This window comes from Arachis duranensis, chromosome 3 (assembly GCF_000817695.3).
Source record: "Arachis duranensis cultivar V14167 chromosome 3, aradu.V14167.gnm2.J7QH, whole genome shotgun sequence".
NCBI lineage: Eukaryota > Viridiplantae > Streptophyta > Magnoliopsida > Fabales > Fabaceae > Arachis > Arachis duranensis.
In genome coordinates, this window is record NC_029774.3 from 41,731,988 (window position 1) to 41,754,483 (window position 22,496).

The 22,496-nt window shown below is 33.8% G+C and overlaps 1 protein-coding gene across 4 annotated transcripts; it reads left to right on the plus strand.

Annotated features, from left to right (window-relative positions):
- The first annotated feature begins 15,845 nt into the window (after nucleotides 1-15,845).
- Nucleotides 15,846-22,359, plus strand: LOC107478848 (transcription factor GTE10). 4 transcript variants are annotated; one of them, XM_052259411.1, is made up of 10 exons: nucleotides 15,846-17,905; nucleotides 18,551-18,599; nucleotides 18,784-18,942; nucleotides 19,532-19,602; nucleotides 19,817-19,886; nucleotides 20,006-20,086; nucleotides 20,165-20,280; nucleotides 20,540-20,606; nucleotides 20,739-20,869; nucleotides 21,462-22,359. In XM_052259411.1, exons 1-10 carry the CDS (start codon nucleotides 16,592-16,594, stop codon nucleotides 21,927-21,929), a joined length of 2,526 nt encoding a protein of 841 aa, XP_052115371.1. In that variant the 5' UTR covers nucleotides 15,846-16,591; the 3' UTR covers nucleotides 21,930-22,359. The 4 variants fall into 4 exon arrangements, 3 of the variants coding, with proteins under 3 accessions (XP_052115371.1, XP_020993926.1, XP_020993927.1); XM_021138267.2 differs by lacking the exon at nucleotides 21,462-22,359 and having other exon boundaries at nucleotides 20,540-20,630; XR_002372205.2 differs by lacking the exons at nucleotides 20,165-20,280; nucleotides 21,462-22,359 and having other exon boundaries at nucleotides 20,540-20,630.
- Nucleotides 22,360-22,496: the final 137 nt, after the last annotated feature.

Sequence of the window (22,496 nt, forward strand, 5' to 3'; positions counted from 1 at the left end):
TGCATAGGTATCAAAATAGCCTAGACCTTCTTATTGTCTAAACTCCTTAGCCACTAACCTTGCTTTAAGATTTGTAATGAACTATTAGTGTTATACTTTTTTCTAAATACCTACTTACATCCTATAGGCTTTGATCCTGTAGGTAAATCAAGCAAGACCCAATTATTATTTGATAATATTGAGTCCATTTCATCATTTATTGCTTCTTTCTAAAAGATAGAATTCCTTGAAGCCATAGTCTCTTTGAACGTTTGAGGATCACCCTCTATGTTCATCACAATAGAAATCTTGTTTGTCATAGAACTTCTAGTTCCTTCTACCAAAAAGGTGATAACCTAAGAAGAAATAAAATTTGGACCCAAGTCCTTTTCTTTTTTTACTCCCAAACTCTTCTTTGGTTCAATCAATTCTTTGTCATTTAGACGTTTATTATTTTGATTATTTATTTCTTGTAAAATATTAGTATCATTTTAAGGATATTCTGAACTAAAAATTGAATCATTGATAAATTTATTTTTAAAAAATTCTACCTCTCTTGATTCAACAACTACATTAGACACTAAGTCTAATATTCTATATGCTTTAGAATATTCTAAACACCCCAACACTTTTAGATAATTCAAATTCGGTTTTCTTTCTTTCTAAATTTCATAAGGAGAAAAGTTTTTATGTCTTGATGGTATCCTATTATGGATATGACATGATTTTAATAATGATTTACCCCACAAATTGTAAAGTAATTCTGCATTTAGTAACATTGAATTAACCATATCCACTAAGGTACCATTTATTTTTTCTTCTTATTGATTTTGTCTTCTCTAATATGATTCACTTTAGAACTTTCAGAGAGATACACAACATTATGTTTTCGAGTTTCCTCCTCTATACGTATATGCCTTAGTAATTTCTCAATTGTGAAGTTCTCACCAAGATATAAAATTTTCTTCCAATAACCATTCCATGATGAAGATAATTTTAAAATAATTGCTCCAACTTGTGATGATTCAGAGATCACCACTTGTAGATCACGAAGTCTACTTATAAGGATTTGTAATTCATGAATTTGATCCATAACAAGCATAGTATCATTCATAATAAATTTATCTATTACTTGTCGTTTAGTATTGTACTTTTCTTCAAAAAATGTTTAAATCTTTAATGGTGATTGAATTGACATATAGAGATCATAAAGTCAGTTGGATAAAGTTCTTCCGATGTGGAATTTTCAGCGGTATTGGTAATTGGTGTAGTCTTTGGGTCAATCACATATGCAAGATTGAGAACTAAAAGAAGAAACATCATCTTGTCCTTTCAATGGTTGGAGTTCGTTCCATCAAAGCGATATAACTTGACAAACTTTTGATTCATGACTTTGAACGTTGTGTTTTGATCTTGTGCCATCTTCAAATATCTCTCTAAAAATTGTTGGGTATATAAAGATGATTTTAAGGCACGATTAGATCGTTTTCTTTAGAGAGACATTTGTCTCCTCACTTAGTTGCTATAGGATTGATAATACTTTTCCAAGATACAATAATGAAACCTAAGAATTTCATAATTAGCAATAGTAAGAAATTCTCAACTCTCTTGAACAAAGAAAATCTCTTAATAATTAAGTAAAATGTACACTTAGTACTTGTGTATTTGAAATAGTGGACAATGACTTATTTATACATATTGCACTTAGCAATTATAATTTATGTACACAAATGGTTGTGTCTGTTTTATTGCTGATAGATACAATATTTTGAACATACACAATTTTTAAAGAATTGTGTTCGTTTAGTCAATAGATACAATGTTTTGAATATACACAATTTTTAAAAGGTTATGTCCCTTTAGGCAAATAGTACTAAACGGTTAGTAACCGCTTATTAATATTATTAATAATAATAATTAATCAAATTTGTAAATACCCTTCAACAAAAAACTCAACACATTAAGGTAGAGGATCAATGGAAAAGTACTAGACAGATAAAATAAATTAATCTCTAATCATCTTCGATAATGCCATCAACAACCCAAAAGATCAAATATCATTCCACTCTTTGTAACTCCTCATCAACCCGTTGACAACTTTCGCAACACTTGTTTTTTATTCATGAAAATTCAGTCATTCCTTACTAACCAAGTGCTCCAAAGTCGAAATGATAGCAAAAAAACCAAGCTCACTAATATTCTATCAATTCGACTGCAAGATTGTCCCCTTAACCACATAAATTTACGGTCATTCAGTTCTATATCCACCAATTTCATATCGTATATCCATGTTTTAAAGTCTTCCGCGGTTGTTGTTAACACACTAGCGCCTTTCCTTTCTTCCAACTGCACAACTTCATTGAAGTCACCCATATAGTAAAGAGGAACTTGACATATCTCCGATAAAAAAACTCAACTCTTCCTACACATCAAGTTTCTCTTCTCTTGCATGCACAATGAAAATTATTGTTTGTCAATTCTCTTTCTATATACAACATCTCTCCTCTTTGTAACAATTACTTAACCTAAACATCATATCATTCCACATTATTAATAAACCTCCGGAAGCATTTTCCGATCCCACAAATTCCCAACCCACTACATTATTATCCCAAATTTACACTACATCAAACTTAGCAATCATATCTTTTTTTTGTCTCTATCAATCCTAACATATTCACATTATTTTTATGCTTAATTTTTTTTACCATTCTCCACTTTCTAACACTCTCTAAACTCTTCATATTTCACGAACTAAAAATCATTTAAAAAATTTATTACACATCTTATTGCAATTTTGGAGCGATTCTTTCTTATTTTCTTTTTCTGTTTTGTTTGCCTTCTTTTGTGTGCTAATGTCTAATTTTTTTATTTACGTCCGTTAGAATGTCTCTCAATTATAGTTAATGTCTGATTTTTGCATACATGTCCATAAGAATTGAATTTAAAATATGATGTTTAAAGAACTACTAGCTATGCTAGGTTGAATCTATTTGTTTGATTGTTTTTATGTTATTGGAATTTTTCAATCAATCGTTTACATAGACGAAAACCAAAGCAAGAATTTCCTACTTTTACATTGACATATTGTCGCTACAAGAGTAAAATAAAATAAATTACGCTACATATATACCTCGCTCTTATATATATAAAAAAAAATCAGTTTTAACATTATTTTTTAAACTACCAATTTCACCACTAAAAAATTGTTGTTTTGTTCTAACATACAAAATTAATAAATATTTAAATAAAACAGTACAAAATATATTTTTTATTTCTAAAAATTAATACTTAAATCCAAGAATATTAGTTAAAAAGTCAAAGCAATATATTACAAAATATTAATTTGAGAAGTATTTTTAAATAATTTATCTGATAAGAAAATAATAGTAATATAATTATTCTAATTATTCATGTGATTTATTTAAATTGAAAAATATGAATTACAGTTAATATTTAAAAAAAATCAAATGTCCTTTTCAATAGTCATATACACCCAACAGAATTTTAGTTAATCTGATTCATTTTCATGAAATTATATTAGACAAAATATTATATTATCCAAAGACAAATAGAAGACTATATGTATACTATAAATCAGCCACCACTTTAACTATTTTATATAAATATATATATTGTTTAACTTTTTTTTATGTTTATTTTGTATTTTTATATATTTTATATAAATAACAGATTCTTAATATATATGTAACATGATTATAAATCACATTGACACCAATCTAATTTTTGTAAAATTCATTTTACAAAAGCAAGTTGATACTAAGATATGTCTACAAACATTAATACATAAACATTTAATAATTTTTTTTATTTTTGGATTGGACAGATAAAATATTTTTGGGGTAAGGAGGATATAATTAGGGTTGACAATGGATAGGGTAGGGTAGGGTATGGACTCTACCCTAATCCTACCCGCGAATTGAAAATTTTCTTAAAACTCTATCCTACCCTACCCGTGGGTTGAGAATCTCTCAACCCTAACCCTACCCGCACTCTAAAGTTCTAAACCCTACCCTACCCTACCCTATCCGTAGAAAAATAAAAATTTTTCAAACAAATATAAAATTCAACCATTCCAAATTTTATACATATTAATAAATTAGAAATAAAAAAACAAAGTTCAAATTAAAATTAAAAACAATAAAATCTTAAAGAAATCCAAGATAAAATTACAAATAATATGATCATCAACTAGCTGTATATTAGGGATGCGGATATGGTAGGGTAGGGTATACCCTAAACCCATACCCTACCCTATCCGCAGACAAATTTGTACACTATCCTACCCTACCCGCAGCGAGTAGGATAGACAACCTACTCGAACGAGTTGGTCTGGGTTGGATACCTATGGATAGGATATATATTGCCAGTCCTAGATACAATTTTCAAAGGTGAGTCTCTCTATAGCAGGTTCAAAGCCATTTGCTTTGTTTACCAGGAAAAAAACATTTGTTTTTTATTTTTGGGACCCGCTATTTGTTTTTTTTGTCTTTCTTTTATTGGATCAGGCTTTTTTTTACAAAGTGTCCGATGCTGGTCTAAGAGCCTAACTCTAAACTATGTTTAGAACCCAAATATTGGAAAAATAAAAATAGCCCTCGAATAAGAAATTGGGATTATAACCTCCCAGCCTAGAAAAAGAAATAAGCAATTTATTGAGAACCAATTTGGATAGGTTGAATGGTTTGTTTTAGCAAGTATCAGGAGTTTAAATCCGTCTTGTATATACAGCAACTTATCAACCAACAATACACCCTTAAATGGAGTTCAGATCTTATCGTGCATAATTTTTAATCAGTATTATAACGCTCATAATTCCCTTCATACCTCATTGCGTATCGGAAAGTCAATGTTCAACGAAACAGATCAGCTGTTTCATTTTCTTTTTTTTTGTCCAAAAACTCAACTAGTATTATTACTCACTTTTTCTTAAAATATTTTCGATTTGGGCATTTACATTATGATAATGCTACTTGTTCTTTAAAATTTAGTCTTTGGTAAACTTTTTTAAGAATCTAGTATTATTTAAAATAATTTAAATACCCACTTTCATGTACCTGTTATTTAAAAAATCAGGAAAATTACTTACTTTTTATTTTCTTTCTCTTCTAAAAGTTGAATAAAGGACAATATTTAAAAGATATCTAATGACACTGCTTATGTTATACGCCTGCTACTCACATCAATTCATTGGATAACAAAAAGCCTAACCCAAATAGCTTTTTTTTGGCTAAATGATACATTTCAAAACAAAAAATTTATACGGGTCTACAAATGATGAGTCCATTACTCCAATATTTAATTACAAAACTAATTATCACAGAATGACTCTTACACGCGAAATAGGACACCTCCAATTCTCCATTTCACAGCACTCTCATGTCCATGCATAAAGACAGCATACCATGCGGAAAACATACGTCAGCAGGATAGAATTTTTCATATAATGACTCTCACATGCAAAATGGGACACCTCTACTTCTCTGTTCCACAACCATTCTCATGCCCATGCGTCGTCCTCTCATATTGCTACGTAAAGACAACATACCATGCTGAAAAAATACGTCAGCATGATAGAAATTTTCAAGAAAAATATTAATAGATTGTGTATTTATCAATCTAACATTTTCTATTTTTAGTATAAATTGAAACTAAATTTTAAGAAAATAACGATGCATTAATGAGTCATAGTAGTTAATAGATAGTTTTGTATGGAAATACAATATCGTGAGAATGATATGATAATATTTAAAAGATATCTAATTGCACTGTTTACATTATACACCTTCGACTCTCACGTCAATTCATATGATAACAAAAAGCCTAACTCGAATAGCTATTTTTGGTTAAACTATATATTTCAAAACAAAAAAATTCCTAAGAGTCCACAAATGATCGGCTCATTACTTCAACATATAGTTACAAAATTAATTAGTACATAATGACTCTCACACGCGAAAGGAGATACCTCTGCTTTTCATTTTCACAACTACTCTCATATCCATGTGTCATCCTCTGATACTGCCACTTAAAGACAGCATACTATGCTGAACACATATGTCAGCATAATAGAATATTTTTAAAAAATATCAATAGAGTATCTACTTATCAATCTAACTTTTGTTGGAATTTTTTCAAAATTTCTTAACCCAAAGATCATCCATGTTAAATTATTAAGAAATAAAATACTTGAATACGGAAGCGTACCTGAATTCATAAATATGAATCATGATTGGAAGAGTTAGGATCTTGTGGTTCTTTCAATCTTCTTCAACCAAAGCCTTCTATGTTCCTAGGCGGCTGAATTGTGACTCTTCTGATGGGGAAAAGAGCGATAAAGGCGGCTTTGGTATATTGGGGACGGAAATCCTGAAGGCACTATTTATATTTGAGCATGGCAACCATTAAACTCTAAAACCCAAATAAAATAGTATGTAAAGTCTAAAAGATAATATATCTAAAATCCAAAAGATAATATCCGATTTTTATTATCATTTAATTCCAAATCAAAAGTAATAATGACTTATTCAATTTAGCATTTAAAACAATAAATGAGATCACCATTATATAAGTCATTTAATTTAAAATAGCATAATTTGTTATTATAATTAATATATGTGTTGCCCACAAACAAATTAGGAAATTAAAATAATTTCCTAACAATGGCTATACATATATTCTTTTTTCATATAATCACATCTTATAAACTTTATGCGCGCATCTGAATGCTATTTCTCTCATTATTTTAACAATCTAGTCTGTCTCATATATTAGATATGGAATCACCGCAACTTTTATCACATTAAATGTCATGACTAAACCACGCCAGTCACCATCCTAATATACTTAACGACATATATCAGATTTGGATGAGTAATATGGAAATTATATACCAAGTGATCTCATGCATGTCTATTTCTAGATGGTCCAACTTTAAAACTTTATTGAGATCAAACACAATACAAATATTGCAAAATGAATATTTTACATAACATGAAATAAATTATCAACTTAATTCTGTAGAAAAATAATTCAATTATCTGTCATAGGACATATAGTATAAAATAAACTCCCACTAAACCAAGGCATCACTAATATTGACACCCATTCGAGCAGTGTGCTCATGAAAGATTTTAGGGATCAATCCCTTGGTTAGTGAGTCTACTAGCATATACTCTGTTCCTATATGTTATATGAAAATCTGTTTTTCTTAACCTTTCTCCTTGACAACTAAGAGCTTGATGTCTATATACTTTGATTTTGTCAAGCTCTTATTGTTATTGGAGTATAGTACTGCTGACTTATTGTCGCAAAATATCTTTAATAGCCTTTTAATGTCATCTACTATATAAAGCTCAGTGACAAAGTTTTGTAACCATATGCCATGAAATCAGAATCAGTGTACCTAATGATCTCCAAATTTTCTAATCTCCGATAAATAAGCATGTAATCATTTGTTCTCTTTAAATAACGCATTATGCATTTAACAGCTATCCAATGATCCATGTCCGGATTGCTCAAGTATCTACCCAACACTCCCACTATAAATGATATATCGGGACGTGTGCAGACTTGAGCATACATTAAGCTCCCTAATGCTGATGCATAAGGTTTATCATGCATTGTTGTCCTCTCAATATCATTTGTAGGGCATTGCTTGAGATTGAAATTGTCTCCTTTAGTTACGGGTGTGTCCGTTGGTCTACATATTTCCATGACTTATCTACTTAAAATCTTTTGATATAGTTATTTCGTGATAATCCAAGAATACCTTGAGAGCGATCTCTTAGTATCTTGATTCCTAATACAAAAGAGACATCATCAAGATCTTTCATTTCAAATTTGTTCGATAGAAATTTCTTAATTTCATGCAACAAACCTATATCGTTACTGGCAAGTAGAATGTCATTAATATATAAGACCAAAAAAATGTATTTACTCCCACTGAATTTGCGGTATACACATTCATCTATGATATTTCTCTCAAAACCATGAGGTAATGACTTGATGAACTTGTGATACCATTGACGGGAAGCTTGTTTGAGACCATAGATGAATTTTCTCCTTTCTCTATTGGATCTCCTTAATGAAACTTCTTGAGGTTGTTGAGCTTGCTGTATGGATTGAAATTGAGGAGGATTCTCATTATTTTCCTGTTTTATAGCAGTATCTTGAACAACAATGATATTCTCATTGTTCTCTTGTACTGTAACTAGATCTACAGTAGGATTCTCATTGTGCTCTTGTACTATAAATGTGTCTTGAATAATAATAGGTACAAAGACCTGATCATTGTCAGTTATAGAATCATCATCAATAGCAACATTCCTAATATTTCCTCCCCCTAAATTCAACATCCTGAAGAAATCTCGCATTTTCCGTTTGAAAATAGGCCTTGATGCATGATTGTAAAACTTGTACCCCCGTGAGCGCTTAGCATAACCAACAAAGTAGCAACTAATTGTCATTGAGTCCAATTTTCTTTCATGCGGCCTATAAAGTCGTGCCTCAACTGGACATCCCAAAATATGCAAATGTTTTATACCGGGCCTTTTCCCAGTCCAAATTTCATATGGGTTTTGTTAACTGCTTTGCTTGGCACTCTATTAAGGATGTACACTGTGGTCTTTAAGGCTTCTCCCCAGAGTGATTCAGGCAAGAAAGAATGACAAATCATACTTCTCACCATGTCCTTAAGAGTTCGGTTCCTTCACTCTGCAACACCATTCATGCTAGGTTTGCCTGGTATAGTGTATTGCGGAACAATACCACACTCCTCTAGGAAAAGAGCAAAAGGCCCGGGATATTGCTCACCTAAACCGTTATATCTATTGTAGTATTCACCACCACGATCAGATTTGACAGTTTTAATTTTCTTTCCAAGTTGGAGTTCAACTTCAGCTTTTAAAGACTTGAAAACATCCAAGGCTTGGGACTTTTCATGAATTAAATATAGATACCCGTAACGAGAGTAATCATCTATGAATGTAATAAAGTATTGTTGTCCATTCCAAGAGACAGTAGGAAATAGGTCACATATATCGGTATGTATCAGTTCTAAGACATCTTTAGCTATCTCGGCACCTAATTTTCTTTCGTTTGTCCTTTTTCCCTTTATGCACTCAATGCATACTTCAAAGTCTGCCAAATTTAGGAATCCAAGAATTCCATCCGACACAAGCCTCTGAATTCTCTGTTTAGAGATGTGACCTAGGCGTTTGTGCCATAATGATGCCGAATTCTCATTTAGTTTTTGTTTGGTACCTGTTTGCATTATTTCATTATTATAGGAATTCAAATCAAAATAGATTATCCACCAAACAACCAGAGTAAATATTATTCGAATTATAAATGAGGCTGACTTTATTGTTTTCGAATGAACAAAAATAACCTAATTTATCCAAACAAAAAACAGAAACTAAATTCTATTTAAATGACGGTGCATAAAATGTCTATAATAAATCCAAGTAAAATAAACTCGTGGAACATAATCTAAAGGCTTCTATAGGTTCGACTGCAACTATATTTCTGTCTGCCACATAGATGTATCTTTCAGCATCACTTGGCGGTCCCAGGCAACCCTGATAGTAGCACTTACATGAGTAGTAGCAGCAGAATCTACCCACCAAGTATCAACAGGTGCATAACTTAAACTAGCCTTAGAACAAACGAAAGTAAGAATTGTACCCTTCTTTACACGCCAACTGACATATTTGGTACAATCCTTCTTCTTATGTTCCACCTTCTTACAGAAGAAACAGGTTAAAACTTGATCCTATTTCTCAGCTTTTTCTGCTGAGAAGGCACATCCACAGTAGTATCACGCTTTCTTTTATATTGATAAGATAAAGCTATGTGAGCACTTTCAGTCTTATCTTGCTATAGCCTATCTTCTCCTTACACACAGTGAGATATAAGTTCGTTTAAGGACCAAGTCTCCTTTAGAGTATTATAACTCACTTTGAATTGCTCAAAGTGTGCAGGAAGGGAGATCAAAATGAAATACACGAGTAAATCTTCTGACAACTCTAACTTTTAGTGCTTTCAATTTTGAAGCAAGATGAGACATTTCCATAATGTACTCCCTTATGTTCCATTTACCTTTATACCTCATGGAGACAAGTTTGCTCAAAAGGATACTTGCCTCTGCCTTTTCATTCTTAGTAAAGAATTTTTTAACATCTTTCAGGAACTGTTTGGCATCTTTATCCTCATTAATTGAGCTCCAAAACGCCTCAGGAATTAAACGTTTCATGATCATAATGCTCATTCAATTGGATCTCTCCCACATCTCTATTTTAACCTCATTGAGATTTTTTGGAGTGAAAGTGAGTTTCTCCTCTCGAAAAGCTATATCCAGATCCATACAATCGAGGACAATCTCCACGGTGTCCTTCTAAACTTTAAAGTTTGAACCATTTAGCATAGGAATACTGCTAATTTATACAGAAACATTGGTAGCTGAAGCCATAATTTCTTTATTAGAACAAAAAAAGGAATATGCAGTAAATATTAGTTAAATAATGGGAAAAATCCATATTGAGATATCTAGAACAACATTAATTTTCAATCTTTGGATAGAAAATTAACTGTAAGTAATACTCTTATCGCAGTAATCAAATATTGTCAAAATTTCTGTCACACATTAAGCCTTTCTTTGGACCGACTGAATGCGCACATGGAAACTTAAACTTCGCAACATATTTATTACTGCATATATTTTCTATTAATTGGCCAGACAATAACCTTCCTTTGGGCTGATTATTGATCACATAATTAATAAAAAATAAACAAAAGTGTACAATGCTTATTATTTGGCCAAACAATAAACTTCTTTTGTGCCAATTATTGTCCGCATAAATAATAAGCATTCCTTTATTCTTAATTATTACCCAAACATGTATTTAAGATCAATATGTGTATGTATTTCGGCCAAATATAGACCTTCCTTTGGGTTGACTAATATTCGCATGAATTACATATTACCATATTTTTAATATTTTAAATAAATTAATTTTCACAAAAGAGACTACTTTGGCAGCATAATGTTCAATTAATTTATTCCAAGACCAAATCTATATAAAATAAGTGGGTATAATAATCCAAATTGTTACTAATTTTCTTATGTAAAAATTAAAAAAGAACATTTAAATCGCAAAAGGATTCAAATTTTAATGGTGTCTTTTTAAACCTTAAAAAAGACATAATTATAACTATTCAACAAATTTATATGCCAAAATTTTTTTTTATCTAACAAGATTAGAATCAATCATTATGATTCAATCCATGCGAAACAAAAAAATAATGAATTTGCCAAGAGAATGAATCTATATAGAATGGTATAAAAAAAACAGATTTTTTTTAAAAAAAACTGGGTTCATATTCACAGATTAAATCATAATGCACACAAAAAGCTTTATTGTAACACCCTACCATACTTAATCTTATGCTTAAGTCATAAGACTGAGATAGTAAGGTATTACGACCTCTAAAAGTAAAAATATATATAATAATAATAAAAGAGATATTTAACTAGGAGCCTTGAAAAACGGGTAAAACAAAATCGCAAAATAAAAGCGCAATGCTCAAGAAACGAGATAACTTGCATGCCAAGAAAGTTGTAGTTAACAGGTGAAAGATAACGAAACTGGGAATTGAGGATCGAAGATACAAAGTAACAAGCTCCTAACTCAGCCTGCAAAGCCAAGGATGGCCGGAGAATATTTACATACATATATACATATCCCAAAACCCCAAAACATATAGAAAAACCCTAACTCTCCTTAAGTTTCTAAGAGGAACAAAATAAACAAGTTTCTTGGAAAGGAAGCTAAGTACATATATACATAAGCTGATAAACACAAAAACCCAGGGACTGCTCCGCCTCAGTGAGCTAGACGCCTAGAAAGGAGCCTCTCGACCTGCATCTGAAAACAACAACACAGTATGGGGTGAGAACCGGAGGTTCTCAGCATGGTAAAGGTGCCACGCATATAATATATAAGTTTATGGAATGCTAGAGGCAATCTTACAACGCCGAAACTCAGATTATAATCTTAAAATATTAAACAGAAACAATAAGAGGTGGTCTTCTAAGAGTTCTAAAACTTAACTAAATCTTGACCTAAACACTAAACCCTTCTATCCTTCCTCCGTTTCTCCATCTCCAGTGAATATGCACAAACAGATAAACAAACAAGGCAAATACAGGAAATTTTGACAAGTATTACCAATAACAATTATAACAAGTAGCAGATTATAATCATGTAGGCAATTTCAAGTAATTCACAAGCAAGCAATTCAAATAATGTGCACATGATGCCTGCCTGTCCTATGACTGTTGATATCAACTGTCGGTTACGTAGCCATCTCGACATGTTCTCAAGCTCAAAAATACACGATGGGGAAAATCCCTAAGCTGACGTGGGGAAAAGCATGCCCCAAGCTCAATGATATCCATGGGACGAATCCCAAGCTGACATGGGGAGAAGAGACAACACCCCAAGCTGACATGAGGGAGATAACACCCTGAAACTCAGTATATTCAATTATTTCTCATAATTATCAGTTTCATTTTTGATACTAATTCATATCTCATCTCAACATTCTCAATTTTACTTAACCTATTGCTCATACATTTTATTATTCTTGATTAATTAATATCATCAATTCTCAATTCCTCACATTACTCTCTTACCTGCCTCATACATTTCATATTATAGAAAATCAATCATTCAAGCCTTAACATCATAATTCATTCATATACACACCTCTCTCTTATACAATCCATCATTTTTAACCTTGACTTCATTCCCAAATTATCTCTATTTCCTAACTTCAGCTAATTACCAGGCTTAATATCACTTTTTATGACTAAGAGAGTGAAAATAGAGGTTTGGAAGTCTGAAATTGATTTTAAAACATATAAACTAGTTTTGCAGAAAAAAGGGTAGCACACGTGGTAGTGTGAAAAGGTAGCACGCACGCGCATTCTCTTACCATGCGTACGCGCAGCTGAGAACATCATGTCACGCGTACGCGTGGGTCATGCGTACGTGTGGTCATGCATGCTGGCTCATCACGTGCACGCATAGGCTACTCGCGCATGCGCAGTTTAAAATACCATGCCACGCGCACGCGTGGGCCACGCGTGGGCGTACGTTGCTAAAAAAAAAGCACAGTTCACCCAGAAAGCTGCATAATGCCTAGAAATTTACTTTGCCCACCTGCATAGCACATAATCCACACCCTAACTTCCGACGCTAATAACTTTTGCTACAAAATTTCGTTTTTAACAAAATTTATACCGTCCAAAAGCTTGTAAAATCATCTTTAAGTTGAAATAAATTCCACCTCCAACCGAAATCTGAAACTCCAGTTATGAGCCGCTGAAGTTTGGCCAAAAACCAAGTTTTACAAACCCTCCAAAACCTCATTTTCATTAAAAGTCATTCTCAACTCAATACCAAACCTGCAAATCATTAACAAGCACATGTTCCTCAACACCATAACAATCTCCATAGTAAACCATATCCCCAAATCAACAATATCATACATACACTTCCAATATACACTAACAGAATCATAATTCACCAATTCAAGACTTGTATATATACATGTCCTCAAGTAATTAATCACCAAATTCATCATTTATCCTTTGGTCAACAAGCACCAACACCGAAACCTACTTCTTCTCAAGAGCACTAAGCAATAATTATACACATACGTTTCAACCTATCCTATGGACACCTAGCCTAAGTTTTCACAAAATATTACATATTAAATACGCGAAACCTAAACCATACCTTGATCGATTTCCGCGTATAATCCAAGACACCTCCACAAAGCAAGCTTTCAAGCCTTCCTTGCCACAATTCAGCATCTCAAGTTTCCAATCAAGTCTCTAATATATACAATTCTTACTCCATCTCACATATACTCATACACCTAACACAATTGTCATATATACACATACCCAATTTAATTTCCAGCTCACTAATTCCAATAATTAATTAGGGGTTAAGGATCCTTACCGTACCCAAATGCCAAATGAGCAAGGGTAAGCATTTTTCTCAAGCTAATCAGGTCCTATAATACAAGAGAACCAAAATCTCAACACTCACATACCTAATATTTGAAAATCAATAGGGATAGAAAAACTGAATTGAGAGAGAAGCTTACCAATGAAATTGATCCGATAGAATTGTAGAGCTCGATGCGGTGGACTCGTGCCGCAAACGGTGCGGCGATGAGAGCTCGGATGAAGAAGTTATGGCAAAGGAGGTGTTTGAATGAGGGTTAGGAAAATTACTTACTTTTTATTTTCTTTTTCTTCTAAAAGCTGAATAAAGGGCAATATTTAAAAGATATCTAATTGCACTGCTTATATTATACGCCTGCTACTTACATCAATTCACTGGATAACAAAAAGTCTAACCAAAATTTTTTTTGGCTAAATTATACATTTCAAAACGAAAAATTTCCGGTCCATAAATGATGAGTCCATTACTTCAATATTTAATTATAAAACTAATTATCACATAATGACTCTTACACGCGAAATAGGACACCTCCAGTTTTCCATTTCACACCACTCTCATGCCCATGCATAAAGACAGTACACCATGCTGAAAACATATAAGATAGAATTTTTCATATAATAATGACTCTCACATGCAGAAGAAATTTTTATACAATGACTCTCACATGCAAAACACGACACCTTTACTTCTCTGTTCTACAACCGCTTTCATGCCCATGCGTCGTCCTCTCATATTGCTAGATTACGTCAGCATGATAGAATTTTTCAAAAAAATATTAATAGATTGTGTACCTATCAATCTAACTTTTTTTTATTTTTAGTATAAATTTAAATTAAATTTTAAGAAAATAACGATGCGTTATTGAGTCATAGTAGTTAATAGATAGTTTTGTATGAAACACAATATCGTAAGAATGATAGGATAATATTTAAAAGATATCTAATTGCACTGTTTACATTATACGCCTTCTACTCACGTCAATTCATAAGATAATAAAAAACCTAACTCGAATAGCTTTTTTTGGTTAAATTATATATTTCAAAACAAAAAAATTCGTAAGAGTTCACAAATGATCGGCCCATTACTTCAACATTTAGTTATAAAATTAATTACTACATCAAGACCAAAAAAAAATTTAATTATTACATAATAATCTACTTTTCTTTTTTACAACTACTCTTATATCATGCGTCTTCTTCTGATACTGCCACGTAAAGACAATATACTAACTGAAAATGTATGTCAGTATAATAAAATATTTTTAGAAAATATCAATAGAGTATGTACTTATCAATTTAACTTTTTCTATTTTTAGTATAAATTTAAATTAAATTTAAAAAAATAAAAATACATTAATGAATTATAGTAGTTAATAGATAATTTTATATGGAAACACAATATTACGAGAATGAGACTTTCATATGCTTGTGATTGTGAAACTCCAAACTTTTTAATTTTTCTTCAAGTTGGTTTAGAAACTCAAACTCAAAACACAATTAAAATACCAATTTCATGGAAAAAAAATATTTAAATGAAGAATTAAGAGACTAGTTGAGAGGACAGGAGTGTGTTGTGTTTGTGGTTAAAACTCTGATTAATCACAAGAGGGTCCACATTTCACATTCCACGTGGCGAAAGCGGAAAGGACTAACACGCAAAAACACCCCAAAAATATGTGCCGTCAGATATGCAGTCGTGTGAAAAATGTTTGAACGGCTGAGATCTTCTCAGCAGCGGCGGGGAAGGTTGTAGCGTGGCTTTAAGTAGAGAGAAGAGAAAGCGAAACAACTAAACCAGCGATCTCACAGCCTTCGCTCTGTAGATTTCGTTTCGTTTCGTTTTTTCGTTCTCTCTCTCTTTCGCTCTCTCAATTTTCTCTCTCTATCTCGTTCGTTCACACAGAGAAAAGGCTGCTTCTTCTTCTCATTCTTCTTCTTCTTCTTCTGTTAGGGTTTGTGGCTCATTGCATTTCATGCGTGCTCGGTGATTGAGATCCAGGTTTTCTTCGAATTGGATTTATACTTAGGGTTTCGAGATTTTTCGTTCTTTCTATTTGCTTCCGTCGCCGCATTTTCTCTACATCCTTATCGATCTAGGGTTTATGATTCCGTTAGTTTCTTTTACCTATTACATTCTTTCGATTGCTTTGTAATAATATTGTGCTCTATTTTGGGGGAAGAGGTAAATAAATAGAAAAGGAGGGTTTCTTCATAGTGTGGCTTTCCCTCTATATACTAGTTGGTACTCGCATAGAGGTTCTGCATTTTTTGAATAGGAAGAAACTGGCTTTATTTGATTGGACCGGCTATTTTTTATTTTTGAGGATCAAGTTGTGGAGAATAAAGAACTTTTAGTGGATTGGATAGGTAATGAGAGAAGAACACCCACCATTGGGTTTTGTAGTGCTGTGTTGCATTAAGATTTGGAGATTAGACCTGATTTGTGCTTCTGAGAATTTGGGTCTTATTCAGAGATTGCCGTGTGGTGTGGGAGAAGAACATGTTTCATATTGTTGTAGTTGATATGTGCAGTTATTGTGAGCTTATGCTATGGCACCAACTGTACCAATAGACTTTGCTGGGCAAAAGCAATCCAGGTTGTACTCTCACTCACAGACAATGGGCAAGTCTAGGAAATACTCCAAAGGCTTTTCTACTGGATTTGTTCCGGATTTCCGACATGCGGTGGAGACTATGGGTGAATCAGAGGGGTTGGGTAGCTCCGGACGGGTTGATATGGAACTGACAGCTTCGGCAAATTCTTTTGCGCCAAAGAGGAAATGCATTGGATTGATTGCTGATGGTTATGGTGATTTTGATGTGCCATTCCAGCATTTCAAATTGTCAAAGATGTCAGATTTCGAGAGGAAGGACTTGAAACAGAGGTTAGCACGGGAGCTTGAACGTGTAAGGGAACTTCAGAAGAAAGTTGATGGTATGAAGCCGAATGTTGTTGCATTAACTTCCCCTGGCGATATTAGGGGCTGCAGTGCGGGACAGAAAAGACCTCAGCCGGAGAGCAAGTATAGAACACAAGAAGCATCGGTGCCACAGGGTAAGAAAAGGCCCTTACCAGGACATAACGGTCCAAAGACCAAAAAAAGTATGTCTGGGCAGTTTGAGCATGCAAAACCTGCTGATTCTTCATTAGCTGCATTGATGAAACCTTGCGAGACATTACTTAACCGGTTGATGTCCCATCAGTTTAGTTGGGTTTTTAACACACCAGTTGATGTTGTTAAATTGAACATTCCGGATTATTTCAATGTCATCAAACATCCCATGGATTTGGGTACAGTGAAGAATAGAATAACGTCTGGTAAATATTCAAGTCCTATGGAGTTTGCTGCAGATGTACGGCTAACTTTTTCAAACGCAATGACTTATAATCCTCCTGGGAATGATGTACACCTCATGGCAGAGACTCTTAGTAAGATGTTTGAAACGAAATGGAAGCCGATAGAGAAGAAACTTCCTGCCATGAACAGTGCTCGTTCTGAGCCATCAAAGCCAACTGCTTATGTAGAAACTGGAAATTTTAACCAAATTCCTCCCATGAAAAAGAATAAAATTACCCCGAAAGAAACTAAAGTGAAACCAGAGCCTGTTAAAAGAACCATGAGTGATGAGGAGAAGCATAAATTGAGTATGGAGTTGGAGGCAATGCTTGGAGAGTTGCCCGAAACCATTGTTGACTTCTTGAAAGAGCAAAGTTATGGTTCAGGTCAGGCCAATGATGATGAGATTGAGATTGACATTGATGCCCTAAGTGATGATACCTTATTCAAATTGCGGAAGCTTCTTGATGATTATGTGCTGGAGAAGCAAAAATCCTTGGCCAAAGCGAGACAGAGTGAAATGGAGGTCCGTCTCTCTCTCTATCTGTCTGTGTGTGTGTGTGTGTGTGTGTTATAGGACTTGTGTATTTGCTCATATAGGGTGGGTATTTTCATCTATTAAGTGTCACAGATGTATACAGCTGGGATTGCCTTTTTGTGTAACCTATCTGTTGGATAGTCCGTCATGATGTCAAACTAAAAGATAGAAGTGGGCATTTGAAAAAATCCAATCACCTGGTTGATGTTTATATTTCAAAATATTAATATTAAAAATTTAATACAGCTGGGATTGACTTTTTGTGTAATAACCTATTTGTTGGATAGTCCGTCATGTTGTCAAACAAAAAGATAAAGTGGACATTTGGAAAAATCCAGTCAACTGGTTGATGTTTATATTTCAAAATATTAATATTAAGAATTAAATGGACCTATATAGTGCTTAAATTTGTGATCTTTTGATATGCAAAATTCAATCTAACAGTTGTACTAGTGCAAATTCAACATTTTTAGAAATGAAATATTTGGAGCAAATCTGTGATTTAGTCTTATGTTTTTCTTTGTGTGCTGTACTATCACGATGTGCATAATATAGTGCATGTCTTTAAATAATCTATGGAATGTGTATCATTCAGGCTAATGGTTTTTGTTTGCTTGATTGATCTTTGTGCAGCTTGTGAATGAATCTGGGTTTAGCAACTCGTCAATGCAACCACCTAAAGGTATATTTGATTTGTTGTTTTTTTCTTTTTTCCTGGTTATATCTTGATGATAGACATGTCTATGATAAGTTGATCTTTTTTTATATATATTATTTTTTTAGTTATCTTTTTTTTATTTGGGTTCATATGATAAGTTCATTATTGAAACTACTTGTAATTCTTGAAGTTCACTGTGCAAATGCAGGTAATGATCAAGTTGAGGAGGATGTGGACATTGTTGGTGTGAATGATCCTCCTGTTTCAAATTATCCTCCAGTAGAGATTGAGAAAGATGGTGCCAACAGAAACACTAAATGCAGTAGTTCAAGTAGCTCCAGTAGTGAATCTGGCTCTTCTTCCAGTGGTTTGTGTAGCTGCTTACTTTTCTTATTTCTCATATCACAATGAGTTTAGTCTTCTGATCCCCCCCCCCCCCCCCCAAAAAAAAAAAACCAAGAAAAAGAAAAAGCAGCAAAAAAAGCCTTCTCTTGTCCAAGCAATTGCCTCCAGAACTTGGTCCTTCTAATATTCTTATGTTCTGTAACTAGACTAGTCTTTTAACATTAATTTTGTGTTAGAGTTGACTCCTAGAAAACAACTTAGTCTCTATTTATCTGCATCAGTAGGATTTCTTAGATATTTTATTTTTAATTGCACATTTTTTGTTGCCCGGACAGTGTTGACTGTTATTTTTATGTTCTAATTATTGGATAAAAGAAAATCTCATGATAGTTTATGTTTATGGTTTTACTATTTTTTATTTTCTATAAATGAGATTGAGGATTTTAGATAATGTGATGATTGAACATTGCACTTTTGCAAGACATTTCGTAGGGTATTCTTTAAAATTCAGTTCTTATCTCAAGATGAAGGCAATATAACCCTTGATAATGAATTTCTCTGTATGTTGGATCTGGAATATGCTTTTCTTATACAACTTTGTTGCGTGACAGATTCAGACTCAGCTAGTTCCTCGGCTAGTGAGTTAGACACTGCCAAATCCCCAGATCCTCCTAGTGCCAAGGTAAAAGGGATATCCATGAGTTGTCTAATAATATGGTGTCGATCCATCTCCCTTTTTATTAGGTGGGGATGGTTACATGTGTATTAGACACTTATATAATATCCCATCATAAACAATGTCTATGAACAGACTGCTGAAATTTTATTAATTCCTAGTTGTTTGCAATGTACCCCTACTATTTTTAATGAACCTTCATTTCTGGACAATATTGCAGGAAAATGTAGGGCCTGTCTTTATTTCCAATCAAAACAGACAGGATCCTGGTAATTCTGAGTCCGAAAAGGGTGAGTCCCCAAGTTGGTGTTTTTTAATCGTGTGTATATTTTCATCTTAGGCATTTCTTTTGGTGAGGAATTGAGGATGGTCCAGGAATTGTTGCCTTATAGCTCTCTTTCATGTATAGATTCAATTAATGTGGATGGCCAAGCCGAAAAGGATTCACAGACCAAACTAGTGACTACTGAGCCAGAAAGCCTTCAAGAGGGTAAGCTTGAAACATGAAGAAACTGTCTGCTCTTAGTTTTGGGGGCATGATCTCACCCTTCGTAATATAACATTTTAGGGGAGAGTGCTCCACCTCAGAGGCAAGTCTCTCCCGACAAGCTCTACCGGGCAGCTTTACTAAGGAGCCGGTTTGCTGACACTATTCTTAAAGCTCGAGAGAAGGCTCTTGAAAAGGTTTGTTAAGGTGGTAATGTGGTAGCTAGAGATTTTTGTACCCTACTCTTGGAAACAAGTCTGTTGGCTCTCAACTCGGTACATCTTGAAAAAAAAATTCGAAGTTTTTAATTTTTCTTTTCTCACCAATAAAGTTCTTTCACTTCACAGGTTTCTAATCTGGTAATTACCATCATTACCACCTTTGATAAAAGCCTTGCCAACATTAATGCAAGTGGTTTTTAAAATCTGGTCTAATTGGTTCCACCTTTGATCTCAGGCCGAAAAGCAGGATCCAGAAAAACTTAGGATGGAGAGAGAAGAACTTGAAAGGAGGCAGAAGGAAGGTGTGTTTCTGCTTTTTGAACCTTGTAATACTCATTCTGTGGTACCTGTAGTCTAATTTTCTCAAATTCTACTTTTTCAAGGTTTGCATCGTTTTACTAATTTGTCTTTTTCAATTTGGTTTGCATCTGTAGAGAAAGCACGGTTGCAGGCAGAGGCAAAAGCTGCAGAAGAGGCTCGGAGGAAAGCTGAAGCAGTAGCTGCAGCTGAAGCTAAGAAGAAGAGGGAACAGGAGAGAGAAGCAGCTCGGTTGGCATTGCAAAAGGTAACTTCTAAAGAGGGGTAGAAAATGTAAATCAATAAGAAACATGAAACATACAGTTCCTTAAGAAAGCCTCTGTGGGGTCCTAAAGAATAGCAGTGAACAATAGCAGACAATTCCAAAGTCCCTATGTAAATCAGTAACATAATCTCCCTTAAGAGAGTTAGAAAGTGATTCCGAGATTTGTATTCTATCCCACAAGTCAATAGGTAATCCAAAAGATTTAAAAATCTTAATGTCTCCAAACTAACTTCATTGTTCCCCACAATTATTATTTTCTCTATTTTACAAAGAATTTGCAATGAGACATTGTAAAATCATGCAATTGATTCTGGTATCATCCATCTATTTTTTATAAAGGGGATTGGATGGGATTTGTAATTTTCTTCCTAAAATACTCTACATGATATATATGTGTGTGTGTGGCTGTTTTCAAGACTTGAATCAAGCCCACCTAAAGTAGAGAAAAATATTTACTGTCTTTGACTAATCTCACAGGATTAATCCACTAGTACATAACACTAATATCTTGTAGTTCATATGTTGTGATACAAATTGAGCTTCTTTTGTTCCCACCGAATGGTGACTTTTTTAGATGGAGAAAACTGTTGACATCAATGAGGGCAGTCAATTTTTGGAAGATCTGGAGTTGCTGAGTGCTGTACAAGGTGAACAGTTCCCAAGCTACATAGAAGAGGCGAGCCCAGATCCTCTACAAAGTAGATTGGGTAGTTTCAAGCTACAGGGAAATCCTTTAGAACAGCTAGGATTGTATATGAAGGACGATGATGAGGATTTGGATGAAGAACTGCCTCAGGGTGCTGCAGGACAACCAAAAGATGAAGAGACGGCTAGTGCTGCTCCTGGTGAACAGTTACCAATTTTCAAAGACGAGACAAATCCAGATCATCCTGAAAGTGGATTGGATAGCTCCAAACAGGAGGGTAATCCCTTAGAGCAGTTGGGATTATACATGAAGGATGATGATGAAGATTTGGAGGAACAACCATCTCAACGTGCTGCTGGGAAATCAAATGATGTTGAAGAAGGAGAAATTGACTGATCTGTCCCTTTGTTTTCCTTCTCGCTCATGCAAGAATTTGGTGGTTGTGAGGAACAGTTGTAGGGTTACAGGGTGCTCGTTTTTCCAGCACCCCTGTAAGTTAGAAGATGAGCTGTCTCCTTGACAAGTTTGAAGATGGTATAGTAAAAGTTTATGGCTGGACTGCCTGGACATTGGATTTGGTTTGGGCTCTCTTCAATATTAGTTTTAGTTTGGGAAACAGTTTAAAAATGTGGTATACCAAGGTAGACCGCATTTATTGTAGGGGTTTGATGTGTAGATGGGAAGTGTGCCAATTTTGCTTGCAAGAAGTAACTCCTTTGCAACGAGTTTATGCATCACCTTGACTAGTTAGCCTCAGTTGCAAAGTAAAGTATGTTAGAACAGAGGTTAAAATCGATTCTTTCTATTTATTTCAATCTTTAAAGTTGCTTGTGGTGCTTGTGAGAGGATAGCTTTAGTGTGATGAGGCAAACTAGGTTGCATATTTTAGATGTTATTTGTACATTTTTCGTATCGGAATGAATAGGATCATTAGCATGTTTATGGGGATTGCGAGCTTTTGCA